Source organism: Mustela erminea, chromosome 7 (genome assembly GCF_009829155.1).
Source record: "Mustela erminea isolate mMusErm1 chromosome 7, mMusErm1.Pri, whole genome shotgun sequence".
NCBI classification, from domain to species: domain Eukaryota; kingdom Metazoa; phylum Chordata; class Mammalia; order Carnivora; family Mustelidae; genus Mustela; species Mustela erminea.
The window spans coordinates 18,045,065-18,060,457 of NC_045620.1; the positions used below are offsets into that span (position 1 = coordinate 18,045,065).

The window sequence follows — 15,393 nt, forward strand, 5'->3', positions numbered from 1 at the left end:
TAAACTGAGTCACGCAGTAGAAATGGAGAGGGCAGGTATCTGTGCTATTTCCCAAAAATGTTTACATTTTAAGAGAGGATCATGCCTTTCCCAAAGGAACAAATTTGGAGCCAGAAACTTCTATTCCAAAGCAGGCCTGCAGAAGAGATGGTTAAGGGAGGACAGCGCCCAGCCCACCCTGGTTCCTGCTGCAGGGAGAGCCGCTGGGCCGTCTTTTGCAACAATAGTTGGCCAGTGGATGCAGACTTTTAGAGTTCCAGGAGAGATGTAAAATTGCTGGGCCTGAAATAAAATATTAGGGCAAAGAAGGTGGGCCTGGGAAGCCATGCCAGCACGCTAGCATGGGGTCGGGCTCAGGCCGCTGTTTTTGTGTTCTTTGAGACGCAGATGTTCACTGAGGACTAAGTAGCATTGTAAATAAAGTATTAGAGAAAACGTACTTTTAAAATGGAGGTCATGATTTGAAAAAGTAGATCAGAGTCAGAAGAGGAGTCAACATTATGCTTTGTTCTTTGTATGAGCTCTTTAATTTTTAGGTGATCATACAAGGTTATGCCACATTCTGGATTTGGAATCGACAACAGCTAAGTCGCGGGCTGGTACCGGTTTGAAATCTATCGCTGTTCAGTTCAGCTGCTCCCCGGACTTCTTCCCGTTGCGGTCATTGGGATCTGTGCCTGGTTGTTTGTTTCTAATCTTCTGAACGTCACTGCTTGTTTCTGGTAGGCCTGTCTTTGTTCACTTCGAACGTATTAAATCGTAAAGAACAAACCCTGAGCCGGCACATCATGCGGGAAAGCACGAGAGCTCTAGAATTTTTCCCGTGGTGCTCCCCGCCCTGTCCTTGGGGGCGGAGGTTCTGCGCCGACGCCTTCACTGAGAGTCGTGTTTGCACGTCATCTCAGCTGCTGCCCTGGTTCTGAGCGCTCCTCCGTTTACCACGTTGTTTTGTGTGTGAGTTCTGGTTAGGGAAGTGAGGGCTGCCATGGGGGGTTAACCGTGAAAGGATGAGTATCTTAAATGTGACAGGACTCATCCTCTTATCTTTCAGGTAAGTCCTCTTGGGAGAGCATGTATGTATCTTCTGGGGTCATTCAGCTGCTTGTGACAGTGTCCCCCACCCCCCAGAACAGGTAGGATTTTCTCCATTAACAAGGAATCTAGAGATGGGTAGTCCAAGGTAAGGTGGATTTAAGGTATCATCAGAGCCCTGCATTCCTTCTGTCTTTCTGCTCTAGCATCCTCAGGGAATGCGAATTATATCCTACGTTCCGAGATGGATACTGCAGGAAGGATAGGGAAGGAGCTTGTGATGCATTCCTCGGGGGAGCGGATGTTTCCCAGAATCCCCATCGACTTCTGCTGCATCTTACTGTCCAGGGTGTTCCTCATCATCCCGGGGAGGCTGGAGATGGTTTCTGGTGGACACGCTGCTGCCCTCTGCAAGGATCAGGGTTTTGGGAGTGAGCTATAAAGGGAGTGTGGATACCAGGAAGGTAGTTAGTGGTGTGTGCAGCACTCCTGTATCCGACCTGTGCTCAGAACATTTCTTAAACTCCCTCTTGTAATTTATCTTCAACATCAGATGAACCAGAGAAAGAAAATCAGTGTCCCTACTTGTGGCCACATATTAATATTGCTTTACACGTCCCACGTGCCATATTATTACCTTGTTCCCTCCCATCAAATCTTCTAATAGATCTGCTGCCACTAAAGATACTGAAAGGAGATGTGACAACTAATTATAATAGCCAAAGGCTCAACAACTTAGCTGTCTAGCAATAGAAGACTGATTGACTAAGCCATGGTATTTTCAACTTTCATAAAAGAATGAGGAATGTGTCTAGTCTCTTGAGTATATTTTTGGGTGGGGGGGAGATAAGGTGGAAAAAATATGTATAGCGTTTATCTAAAAAAAGCTGTGTGTGTGTCTTGTCTCTTTCTGCCCTGCCTCCCAAAGGAAAGATAAAACAAACAAAAAATGCTTTATTTTTAAATTGTTGCCTATAGGGGGGAGTGAGGGAACAGCATGGAGGTGACAGGGATAAAAGCTACTTTTTTCAAACATGCCTTTTTGTATATTTGACTGTGGAAGCACCCTAAGTATTTTATAACATTATAAAACAAAATTAACTTTTAAAAACTTTAGTGTCCGGGGTGCCTGGGTGTTTCAGTCAGTTAAGCATGCGACTCTTGGTCTCAGCTCAGGTCTTGATTTCAGGGTCCTAAGTTGAGACTCCATGCTGAGCTCCACACTGGGAGCGTTCAGAAAATTAGAAACAATTAAAAAAAAAAAAGTTAAAAAGTTTTTATTCTGAAATCATTTTAAACTTTAAAAAAAAGTTGCAGAATATTGCAGAGTTCTAGGACCCTTCACCAAGCTTTCCTTAATGTTAACATTTCATGTTATCATAGCCTACTTACTGAAACCAGAACATTAACATTGACCCAATAATCTATAGACCATATTCATATTACTTCAGTTTCGTAGAAATGTTATTTTTCTGGTCAGGGATCCAATGCACGTTCTCCTATTTCCTTTAGAAATCCTGACTCCTTAGCCTCCTCCAGTTGCGACAGAGTCTGTCTTTCCTTATCTTTCATGACCTTGACACTTTTGAAGGGTTCTGACCAGCTGTCCTTCAGTTTGTGTCTGCCCAATGTTTTCTCATGATCGGATTTGAGGTTACGCATTTTCAGCAAGAATATCATAGAAGTGATGTCGTGTCCTTCTCAGTGCATCACTTCGGGGGTATATGGGTTAATACATCTTATTGCTTGTGATGTTAACCTTGATTACTTGGTCAAGGTAGTATCTGCCAGGTTTTTTCACTGTAAAATAACTATTTTATTTTTACTTTGAAACTTAATTAGTATCTTGGGAGGGGATATCTTGAGACTCTGTAAATATCCTGTTTCTCACCATACTTTTGCCTGTTAATTTTAGCATCCATTAGTGGTTTTGCCTTCAACAGTTACTACCGTGGGGTTTGGCGCCTCGTAATTTTCTATTTCTGTCATTTCCTTTACACTTATTAATTGGAATCCTATAGAGAACAGCTCCTTCTCCCTCTTTATTTCCTTATACCAGTATGGACTCATTTTATTTATGGCTTATAATCTCTTACTCTCCTTATTTATTTTGTTGTTCATACTTGGTCACTAGGAGCTCCTTCCGGTTGGCTCCTGTGTCCTTTCGACCTGCCCTCATCAGTTTTTGAGCACTTCCTTTCTGGCCCCACAATACGTTCAGGCTCCTGTTGCATTTTTCCTGCCACAGCCGTAAAATTGGCAGTTCTTCCAAGGATCGCGGATTCCTTTCATGTAAGAATGGCATTTACGGGCACCTGGGTGGCTCAGTCAGCTAAGCGTCCGACCCAGGTCATGATCTCAGGTTCCTGGTATCAAGTCCCGTGTTGGGGTGGGTGTCCTGCTTATTGGTGAGTCTGCTTATCTCCCTCCTCCTGCTCACTTGCTTGCTCTCAAATAAATAAATAAATCTTTAAAACAAACAAACAAAAAAAAAGGAATGGCATTTAGCCACCAAGATCTGGCTACTAGGCATGCCCATTGCTGCTAGCTTCTAGACTCTCTGAGCAGACAGAGCTAGGACATGCACGTACATGTACTTGACACAAGCACTTACACCACACATCTTTACTTCTTCCTGTCTACCCTCAGTGGGTGCTGATTCCAGTCCAACAACACAGGGTTCACTCCAGCCTTCCCCTCTTCCTTCTTTTTAACTCCTTTCTGTGTTTCTCTTTCTCCTTCAGTCTCATAATAACACAGTATATTTACTCATTTGTTCAATCCTAGTAAGTACATAAACTCGTTGCAGAATTCCTAACCCATATTCTGTAAAATAAATAAATTTACCACCATACAATGGACTGTAGTAGTGGGTTGGTTTTTTTGTATGTTTGTCATTAGTCTTGCGGTATATAATCAAAATACCATTTTCCAAAGTTACTTGGTTTGGTTTTCTTCTTTCCCACTCCCTTCATTATGGTTAAATTAATGTGTATGGGGGGGGTGGGAATCATCCTTAAAGTGCAGAAGCAAAATGAAACCATTGAATCTAGCTGTATATCAAAGGGACGGTGTAACCCCAAGGGAGAAATTATTTCAAATGTTTTATTTAATATTCTTGACATTTTCATTTTGATATAATTTCAGTTTGCAGATTCAGTATAGCCTTTATCCAGATTCACAAACTCTTTATATTTTGCCCCATTTGATTCATAATTTTGCCCTCTTGCTCCCCTACCTCTCTGAGTACATAGGTAGACTTAAACAGATGTGTGCACGCACCGTTTTTGGTCTGAACCATTTGAGAGTAAGTTGACCCCCCTCAAGTACTCTAGTATGTATTTCCTAAGTACAAAGATATTCTCTTTTTTAACCACAGTTTTGTTCTCAGAATCAGGAAATAAGAAAATGGTCTTCAATCCACAGTCCATATTCAGATTTATCATTTATTTCAGTGTCCTTCATAGCCACTCTTCCCCAGCCTGAAGCCCGTCTAGTCCAGGAGCACCCATCACCTTACTGCCCACATCTTTAGTCTTCTTGAGTCAGAAGAGTTGCTCAATCTTTCATTTTTTTTTTTTTTACAATCCTATGTTTTTAAGGAGTGCAGGCCAGTTCTACATATTATCCCTCCTTCTGTGTTTCTTATTTCCTCAGGATTGGATTCGAGCTTAGTAACACCACTGAAGTTGATACATCCTTCTCAATATATCACATCAGGAGAAACATGATGTCTGTTTGTGTGTTAATAGGCACTTAGATATCTTAGTTAATGGGTATCTACCAGATGTCTCCACTATAAAGTTGCTGTTTTTTCCTTTGAAACTAATAAGCAATTTTGGAGAGATACTTCAAGACTGTATAAATAAATATTTTTCTAAGCTTTGTTACTTGAACTCTTGTTAGTCATATTCTACTATAAGAAAGTTTTCCCTTTTTTCTCCCATTTATTTATGTCATCATGTACTCATGGGTTCTTTTTTCGTTCAGTGGGTTATATTCCACTACTATGTTTATTTTGGTACTCAGATCATCCTGGACATAGCCAGTGGTGAACCTCTTCAAGCTGATGGTGTTGTTTGGGTATGTCTCCATCCTTCTTTGCCCACTTCCTTATGTTCTGGCACAATAATATGTTTGGGGCTCGTCCTGTACTTTTTCTGCCCCCAACCCTGGTATTAACTACTTCTCTCACATACCTAGGTTTTGTCTTAATGGAGAATATATTTAGAAACCAAGATCTGGGAGTGAGTTATGGCCTTTGCTATTGAGATACTGTTGCTCCTAGGTGCATTTGGTGGACATACCTAGAATACAGACACACAGAATATAAATGCACATAGATACAAAATATGCATTCATTTGTATGTGTATATATACACATGTATAATAAACCTATAAACACACATATATCCATATCTGTTTCTAGACCTGTACGTATGTGTATGTTTATATCCACACAGACACACACCTAGCCATGAGTTAATGCTGAAACCTCTCCAGATCCATTCTAATACCACAGTTACTCTAGTTGGTTTTTTTTTTTTTTTGTCTTTATGGATTTAGAACTTCCTTCTTCTATGAAAACCCTAATTCCTATTTTCCTCAGTATATTTACCCATTTCCTCAAAGTTATATTACATAGAAAGTAGTTTCACCTTTTCTGACCCCACCACTGGGCAAAAAAAGAAACCTACCTGCCACTGTGTATTTAAAACACTGTAATTTGAGTGTACATACTTAGTGGGATATAACCCTGAGGGGAAGAAAACAAAAATCTTGCATTGTTTTTAGTAATTATGTTTTGAGGAGATCATAATAATACAGTTTTTCTGAGATTGTTACATAAGTTGTGGGATAAATCAAATGAACAATGATACTGGTATGGTTGAGAATTGAGCCTTCTGACATGGTTAGAAAGAGATACAGGTGTGTGGTTGGTAAAGTTAGAATCCCATGCTTTTAAGTTTGGATGACAAATAATGGTATGATCTTATGATGTATTTTGCCTTATATATGCACATGGTTGTATACACTATACACACTATACACACACACACACACACACACACACACACTTCTAAATCAGCCTAGAAACAATGACCTACCTAATAACAAGGAGCACCTCTGGAGCATCCAGACTGTCACTGAAAGAAATCAGGACTCCCGGAAGAACATGGCCGAACTCCAGGTCTGGGCAGGAAATCTATAGTAGGAACAGGGAACATGTCATACCAGAAAGCAAACACAAATAGCCTGTCCATATCTATTTCTTTTATATGTGTGTGTGTATGTGTGTGTGTGCGTGCGCGTGTGCACTCACACCCACCTGTAACCATAGGCTTATATGGATACCTCCAAATCCATTTTAACACCAGAGCTTATTCTCATCATGCTCCTTTTTGTATTCAACTGGATCATGTCAGAAGAATTCAGGAGAAATTTCCCGCGGGAGAAAGAATAACGACAGTGGGATAAAACATAGCATATATATTTAAATGCATAACCTCATTGTGGTGTTTAAAAAATAAATAGAAAAGTCTTCATTGGTCACTTTTAGAGGATATTATTTTGGAAACATTTAAACGAAGAGAAGGAAGGAGCACCTGGGTGGCTTAGCCACGTCCCATGTCTGACTCTTGGTTTTAGTTCAGGTCCTGATCTCGTGGCTCATGGGATCGAGCCCCGCGTTGGGCTCCACACCCAGCAGGAGTCTGGTTGGATATTCTCTCCCTCTGCCCCTTCCCCCACTTGTACATTCTCTCACTGTCTCTCTCTAAAATAAATAAAGCTTTAAAAAATAAAGAAAGAATCAGGCATTTAGCTTGTCTTTTCTACAGGAATGGAACATCAGGATAACCAAAAAATTCATGAGGGATTGTAACCTCTAATGAAATAGTGGATCTAGCCAATGATTATCACTCAGAGAAAGACAACAGGACATCATATGCCTCCTGATGGAAATTCAAACACCACCAAGAAACACTTGCCAAAAGTCAAATCTTAACCTGATCAAGTCTCAAGATGTCCAGCTCCCAGTTTAGAGGAAATACAGGGAACATAAGAATGTAGGAACTTGTTCAGTGACACAGCCAGAATGCAGGTGGCAAAATGTGGATTTGTCTAGAGGACAGAAACCTGGTCTCTCCAGCAAAAATGTTGCATTTGAGGGGCGCCTGGGTGGCTCAGTCATTTGAACGTCCGACTCTTGATTTCGGCTCAGATCATGATCTCAAGGTCATGAAATAGTGGATCTAGCCACTCAGTGCAGAGTCTGCTTGTCCCTCTCCCTCTAGCACCTCCCCCGTCTAGCACTCTCGTGCTCTCTCTCCCCCTCTCAAATAAATAAATAAAAGCTTTTTTTCCAAAGTTGTATCTGAAAAAGGGAGAGGTCGAAAAGCAAAGAGTGTCTATAGATTGAAAGAGACTTGAGACCTATCAACCCGCTACAACATATGGGCCCTATTTACATCCTGATCCAAACAAGTACACTTAATATGCCTATGAGATAAGCAGGGAAATTGGGACACTGATGGGATGGTTTCTGCCAAGTTTTCATGTTTTGAAGTATGGCAGTGGCAAAGACCAGAGTCCTTATCTTTCGAATTATACGTTAAGTATGTAAAGATGAAACCCTAGGATCCCTAGGATTTGTTTCATAATAGTCTTAGAGGGTAGAGGCATGGTAGAGATGAGAAACGATTGTCCATAAGAGATCTTTCTACTTTTCTCTACTGTTGTCTCTGTGTGAGAATTTCTTCCTAGTAAAATGAGAGAGTGCTGCTACCAGCTCTGAAGCATTTGCCCAGAGAAAGGGACAGGCTCCTGGGAATGAGCGCCTACGCTCAGACGGCAAGCTGGGGAGGGTGGGAAGCCATGTCCTTCCCATCACTTTATCCCGGCATATGGTAGTCGCTCCGTAAATAATGGTGTGAAGAAATGAGTTGAGTTTGAAGGGGCAGCTGACATCTGGGTGAATTTTGTTCCAAAACTCGTCCCGTGACTCATAACTGTGAGAGCCAGCCACTCACGCCACATGATATTTAAGTGTTTCCCTGTTCCTTGGGCTGCTGCCATTATATCTGGTGACATGATGTGTATGACCTTCCCTCCTTCCCAGGCTCAGGCCCGATGTCACCGGATAGGCCAGAGCAAGGCCGTGAAGGTGTATCGTCTCATTACTCGGAACTCCTACGAGCGGGAAATGTTTGACAAGGCCAGCCTGAAGCTGGGCCTGGACAAGGCTGTTCTTCAGGACATAAACCGAAAGGGCAGCACCAATGGAGTGAGTATGACAGTACCTACCCAGGGTCCCCAAGAAGCACTCATCACACCGCCGGGGCCCCTCTGGAATCTTCCTTCCTACAGCTGTTTGGAGAGTCACATTCACTGAATGGAGTCAGCTCACACGTCTTTGTTGAGTCATTCCCCACAGCAGAAAGTAATTCCGGGTCAGCTGTCCACGTTTTAAGGAGGCATAAAGGAAATCCGTAGGCTCAGTGATGGGGTAGGATTGCCCAACATGCAGCAATGTTTCAGTGAGCAGAGTTTCCAGCCATGCCCATTAGAAGTCAGTAGATCTTAATACTTAACACTCGAAATATCTCTTGTCACCATATGCTCCAGACTTTGAGCCTCCTGAGGATAGAGTGGGACCGATTTTATCTGTATCCCACATGGCCCTTGACAGCACTCGGCATATTAAAGATGTTCAGTGCATGATGGTCCATGAAAAAAATGAATGAATAAATTAGCAGCTTGCGATATGACGGTTAATAAAATCTCTTCCCCCCTCCACGGGAATGAAAAATTGCAGCTAAGATTCCTAAATCGTATTTAAATTTCAGGCCAACAAAGCAGAGTATCTCCTTAATCTCTGGACTCAGGGCATCAAAGGTTGGGAATTAAAACCTTCTAAATGAGTTCTCTTCAGCCCAGATGTTCTATATCCTCTTAGCCGTGCATATGTTGCTAAGTACAATACTTCACGTTACCAGTGCTGGGAGTCATGGAATCCCCTCTTGTGACTGATAGAACGAGAACCAGATTCTTAATGAGAACCAGGAAAGGGTGTTTTGAACTCCCATTTCCTGTTTTCAACAAGCAGTTGAGAGGATCACACTTGGCACAAGATCCTTTCTTTAGTTGAGAAATGACATCATTTCCAATACTCATGTATTTATTTAATAATGAATAAGTCATCATTCTTTAGCTCGTTTAGTACATCTGGAGGTTTTTAAAGATACAGACTCAAACTAAAACATTAAATATATCCTCTTCATGGTACGTAGTTTCAATGACTTGTGACATTTGATAGTAACTAATGTCCTGAGGAATGTTAGGGCCACTGGGTCATGTACTGGCTTTTATTCCAGAGCTCCCCATCGGGGATTATCTGCCTGCCTTCTCCATGGTTTTCTTGAGGGTCTTTATCTGGGCTTCAGTTTTCTTTCTTTCTTTTTTTTTTTTTAAGATTTTATTTATTTATTTGACAGAGATCACAAGTAGGCAGAGAAGCAGTCAGGCGGGCAGAGGGAAGCAGGCTCCCTGCTGAGCAGAGAGCCCGATGCGAGGCTCGATCCCGGGACCCCGAGACCATGAGCTGAGCCAAAGGCAGAGGCTTAACCTACTGAGCCACCCAGGCACCCTGGGCTTTAATTTTCTAAAACTTGTAGCCCCTGTCTTTATTCTGACTTGTGCGGTTAGTGGAGGAAGTGTGTACTGAATCATGAAGGCCAGATTTGAGGCTGTTTCTCTCCTGTGCATTTTCCGCTTTGTGAGTAGCCTTTGGTGACCTGTCCAGGTACAACAGCTCTCAAAAATGGAGGTAGAGGACTTGCTTCGGAAAGGCGCTTATGGAGCTTTGATGGACGAGGAAGATGAAGGCTCCAAGTTCTGTGAAGAAGACATAGACCAGATTCTGCAGAGAAGAACCCACACCATCACCATCCAGTCCGAAGGGAAAGGGTCTACTTTCGCCAAGGTACGGCACCCTCTGTCCAGAGTCCGTGTGTTCAGAGCGGGAGCAGAGAGAAAGCTGTTCTTTGATCTTCACTGGCCAGGCTTTGTTTTCTCTTTATCAAACCACTGAGATTGTCTACACATGTGTTTCGTGTGAGACTAAAAATGCAGGTTCTCGGGGGGTGGGGGGGATTCTGAGTGACGAGCCAGAAGCTGTATGGAAAGAAAACAGCACTCCTGACTTCAGGAGCTGATCTTCAGCAGGCAGGAAAGACACCTTGGTTTACAGCTTTGCACTGTTCACTCTTCACAAAGACGGCTCTGACCTCTTTGAGTGCTCCTCTGCATTTCCTCGTAGAGCCTTCCTTGACCCCTGTCCAAGCCCTGCAGTTCTGATGAACATTCCATTCTCCAAACTGAAGCAAGTGTTTTTGCTCATTCCATGAGAAAAGAGATGTTAGTCTAGATTCCCATCTGCTAGTCTACATGCCCCTTTCCTCTGCCCTTCAGCTCACTGGATTTCGGATTGAACTAATGGGACCACTTACCAGATCACTCTCAGGTCCTTGACCACAGACTCAGGAGCTTTGTGGCCTGTGTGATTGACTTAGGTAGGACTTCTTCAGTGGGACAGCCTGTGCGTTCCAGGTGCCCCTCATCTCAGTGCCCCTCACTGCCCAGCTCGGTGCCCTTTCTGCAGCGGTCACTTAGAAAGTGGTGAGCTGGAAGAAGGATCCTATCTAGGGAAGCTGGAATAAGCAGCCATTTCGCAGGGAACTGGACATCAAGTGACACATTGCCATTGTGTTCCAGGGGCTTTCTCTTGCTTCCAACTTCCAGTTCCAAAAAATGCTACATGTTGAATTTGTAATTTCCGTACCCTATCTTTAGAAAAGAACAGTATTTTTTTTTTAAGATTTTATTTATTTGCAAGACTGAGGACATAAGCCAGGGGAGGGGCAGAGGGAGAAACAGGCTCCCCGCTGAGCACAAGCCTGATTCGGGACTCGATCCCAGGACCCTGGGATCATGACCTGAGTCAAAGGCACAAGCTTAACCCACTGAGCCACCCAGTGCCTGTAGAAAAGATCAGTCTTGAGATTTTCACATTCATTTGGGAAGCTCTATTAGGGGTTTTGGTTTCGAACACAGCTAGAACATACTTGAGATTCTGGTATGTTTGCTGTAACACAGGTGCTGCTACCAGTTTGTACTATGTTCAAGTGCAGTTTATTGACTTTTGTTATCTCCACAGGCTAGCTTTGTGGCTTCAGGAAACAGGACAGATATTTCCTTAGATGACCCAAACTTTTGGCAAAAATGGGCCAAAATAGCTGAATTGGACACTGAAGCAAAGAATGAAAAGGTACAGTACCAAGAATGTTCGATTCCATCACAACTTCTGTGTGTCTCATAGGACCATAAATTCCCAAACAGCTCAAGTCGTTATTCAGTCCTGAGGCTTAGGTCATACGTGAGCTGCTGTATGTAGCATACTTAAAATATGCCTGACACATAGACAGAGCTTGATGGATGTTCGCTGTTAAAATTTTTAAATGACCTAATGGAACATATAGTCGCCTGGGCACCCGGGAAGTTTGACAAAGGCAGTTAGAACCGGAACTGGCCACACACAGGTCAAGTTTAGCTCTGACCCAAGCCAGCATCCCATCCTTGGCATGTGACTGTCTCACCTCTGCTTCCACACTTCCTGTGAAGGAGACTTTGCCTGTGACAGCTACTCTGGAGGAGACAGAGCAGGAGGAAGGGCTTTGTTGGTCTCCCCTCCATTCTCCCAGTAGCTTGAGTTCTTCTACTTCTGAGCATGAGGAAGATACTAGCCCTGGAACAAAACCAGAGTCTGACATCAGTCCGCCTCTGACTGTGTGCCTCTGGGCAAGGTAGTTGGCCCCACTGAGATAAGTGAGCAAGACACGGGACAAAGGGAGGTGGTGATGTCCCCTCACAGAGCTGGCGATAATACTTGTGAACCCACCTGCCCGGGCTATGGGGAGGTACCCCGTACATGTTCGTCTCATCCCTTTCCTCCATCCCTGGCCCTGGCCCCTCATGCCAGGATGCCCACACATCGCTGGCTGACTCGGTAACCAGCACCCAGCCTTAACCCCGCCATGGGGTCACCGGAGCTGGCCCGGTCCACTGTCTTCTCTGCAGTAGGAGGGTCTGAAGTCCCTTGAGTAACCTGTTCAGTAACACCTGTTGTAACAGGTCACAATCAAGAAGTTACCATGTGTGCTGGACGGTTGGTGAGGGCGGGGAGCAAAAGCTCGTCCTAGAGATGTTTAGAAGCAGCCGGAGCATGCAGGATGGGGAGCAAGGTGACAGAAGCAGGGGTGATGCCACAGTGTATCAGGGCTACACAGACACATATACGGAAGCTGAGCTGAGCTTTGGGAAGAGGTGTGGGGCATGGGGGGGTGGGGGATAAGGAGCAGGAGCTAATGGGGACTGTTAAAAGAGGCAGGGGAGCCGCAGGAATGGGCAGAGAGAGGATCCCGGGCTGGGCATCATGTCTTCAGTGAAAGACAGAAGGGTTAGCAGTTCATGCCCATGGAAGGCAGAGAGTAAAGGAGCCAGGAAATATGTGTGTCTTCAGAAAGCTGCTGAGCAGGTGGACTGGCCCAGCTCCTCCTGTCTGCAGAGCACAGGCTGCATGCTGGGCCGGACAGCTGGGGTGTGTCCCTGCAGCCTTTCTTGGCAAGAGCGGACCGCAGTTCTGGGCGCTGGGGGGCCTTGCTCGCCATACCTGCTCTGCTAGCAGGACTGCAGAAACAGCAAGTGGTGGTGGACAGCGCTGGCAGCTTGGGGGAACCTGCCATCTCCAGGGAGTCTCCGAGAATCCCCTCTGCTTGTCGTGGACATGGCACATGTACTGGGAAGAGCCTTTCCTGCTGGAGAGTGAGGCGAGTGGTTTTCTCCCGGGTGTGTCCTCAGGACCCAGGACTGGCCACAGGATATGCGTGTGCATTGTGATGGGGATAGAGCAAAGAAGGCCTCTGTCCCCAACCGACCTGTCTGTTTCTAGGAGAGCTTAGTGATCGACCGGCCTCGAGTGAGAAAGCAGACCAAACACTACAATTCCTTTGAGGAGGATGAGCTCATGGAGTTCTCCGAGCTAGACAGTGACTCGGATGAAAGGCCCACGAGGTCCAGACGCCTCAATGACAAAACTAGGCGCTACCTCCGAGCTGAGTGCTTCCGGGTGGAGAAGAACCTGCTCATCTTTGGGTGGGTATTGTCTTTGCCTGTGTGTGACTCTTCTCCAGTCCCTGAGATGTGTCCAGCTTATCTCCCCAGTCACCTCTAAGAGCTCCAGGCTGATGAACGGTCTGTGAGAGCAGAAGAGAAATGTGCTTTTTGCCCATGGCTCCCTCAGTCATCGTACACTCTGCTGCCCTGTTGTAGACATGCCATCGTTTTCTCGTGTGCTTGTCACAGCAAATCTCTGTTACTAATTCGCTGCCTGGTACTGATTTCCTGCTTTCCCCCCCAGGGATGCGTGAGGAGTCCACCTACAGATGTTGCAGTTAGGCATGATTCATGCAGGGCTCTGGTTCTGGTAGAAGTAGAAGGTTTAGCTTCTGGGACTTTACCATTGCTTTTGAATAGTGTAGCTGGACTCTCTTAATTCCAGATTTATCCCCTGCCCCAGATAGTTGCATCCCTCCCTTGTTAACATCCTGGTGGCCATAGGAAGCTCTCAGTGTCCAGGTCACCTTAGTGACATTTGGTGTGCTACAGCATGTGGTCCTTGAAGACCTTTCAGGGCATAGCCCTCAGGGTGATTAGTAGACCTGATAGAGGACAAGAAGCACCCTGGGTTCCTGTTTATCCTGCGGTGTTGAGGGCACGCGTGCCCTTCCTCCCTCCAACGCCCTTCTGTATTTCCACTCAGCTGGGGCCGGTGGAAGGACATCCTGACTCACGGGCGATTCAAGTGGCATCTGAATGAGAAGGACATGGAGATGATTTGCCGGGCCCTGCTGGTATACTGTGTCAAGCATTACAAGGGGGACGAGAAGATCAAGAGTTTCATTTGGGAACTGATCACACCTACCAAAGATGGGCAGGCCCAGACCCTCCAGAACCACTCAGGTGAGCGGTGGCAGGGCTGTGTCTGCTGGCGGGAGCTGCTGTGGGCTCCCATTCCTCCTCCCGTGTTGCCCCAGGTCACTGTGCTTTGCAGACTTCTTTTCCTCGGATGCACTGGAGAATGTTAGCTGTGGCAGAGGAAGACGAGTCCTCCAGTTCTCCCGCAGAATCCCCCAGTGTCACCCTCACTGTGCTGTGGAAGTCCAGTGGGGCCCTCTCGAGGTTGCACCGACCTGAGCATCACAGGGCCCGTCCTCAGAACCGGGGCCACCATGTGCGCTGTGGCTTTTCTTGTGCCGTTCTCCGTTCTCCCGGTCCCAGCTGCCTGTGCCTTCGCTTGTGCTGTGCTTCTCCTTCTCTGTGTCTGGCTGTAGCTCACCCTCACGTTTCAGGTCGAGGGTGCCTTTTCTCCTGGCCAGGTTGTAAGGTCCACAGGGGACACAGGTGACGTTCTTGATCCGCATGGGTACACATTACTGCGTGACTGAGCGGTCCTGGAGTTGACTGAGCTGGGGCCCAGGCGTTTCTCCTCACTATCGGCCCTGCTTGGCGGACCGAGGAGTGGGGTCTGTCATCCTGGGCCACCACGCACAGCCTGGCTGCCTCTTTGCAGCCCCAGCCCAGCTCTGTTCTGCCCCCCATGTTTAAGCTGCCTAGGCTCATCCACTGCCTTTCTGTTCCAGGATTGTCTGCTCCGGTGCCCAGAGGGAGGAAGGGGAAGAAGACAAAGAACCAGCTGCTGCTCCCAGAGTTAAAGAATGCGGACTGGCTGGCCACCTGCAACCCCGAGGTGGTCCTCCATGATGACGGCTATAAGAAACACCTCAAACAGCACTGCAACAAGTGAGTGTGCCCTGCTCTCCCCACTCCCCCCGCCCCTGGCAGCTCCACTTGGGCTGTCCAGACTCCTGGGATCGCCGTGGGCCTGTGCGGGACTCCTGCTGATCCTTACCTCCGTGCACGGTCTGGAAAGGTAGGATGTGTGGTCTAGGTTGGGTCAGGATCCCATCACCTAAAGCCTGTCTTACTCCTTTAGCAACATCTCCTCTCCCCCCAGAGCCTTGATTCTCTACTGATGCAGCCTGTACGCCTGAGGGTTTTCTGACTCAACTCTCTAAATCCAGTTAGGACACCGGTGATTTCATTGTTCTCTCTCCTGCTGCCCCTGAGGTCACGTTAGGGAGAGCAGAAGACGGACCTTAGTGGCCACTGCTCTCAGCCTCTTCCCTCCCCCATGCCAAGTTGATTCCTCTCCTAATTCACTGTTGCTGCTTGTGTCTCCTGGTG

At 45.9% G+C, this 15,393-nt stretch overlaps 1 protein-coding gene and 1 long non-coding RNA gene across 10 annotated transcripts in view; one reads left to right on the plus strand and one right to left on the minus strand.

Annotated features, from left to right (window-relative positions):
- Positions 1–15,393, plus strand: part of CHD6 (chromodomain helicase DNA binding protein 6) — a 194,400-nt gene that overhangs the window by 130,006 nt on the left and 49,001 nt on the right. For all 8 annotated transcript variants that reach the window (XM_032350647.1, XM_032350643.1, XM_032350646.1 and 5 more), the window contains 6 exons: positions 8,153–8,317; positions 9,836–10,015; positions 11,249–11,359; positions 13,040–13,242; positions 13,910–14,109; positions 14,790–14,949. In XM_032350647.1, the coding sequence (XP_032206538.1) occupies positions 8,153–8,317; positions 9,836–10,015; positions 11,249–11,359; positions 13,040–13,242; positions 13,910–14,109; positions 14,790–14,949 (1,019 nt within the window). The remainder of the gene's footprint in view (positions 1–8,152; positions 8,318–9,835; positions 10,016–11,248; positions 11,360–13,039; positions 13,243–13,909; positions 14,110–14,789; positions 14,950–15,393) is intronic.
- On the minus strand, positions 462–9,079 carry LOC116594950. Of its 2 annotated transcripts, none has more exons than XR_004287479.1 (3): positions 8,338–9,079; positions 6,141–6,238; positions 462–1,468 (listed from the first exon to the last, which is right to left on the minus strand). It is a non-coding gene; the product is annotated as an uncharacterized LOC116594950 (long non-coding RNA). The 2 variants fall into 2 exon arrangements; XR_004287478.1 differs by lacking the exon at positions 462–1,468 and adding an exon at positions 4,616–5,339.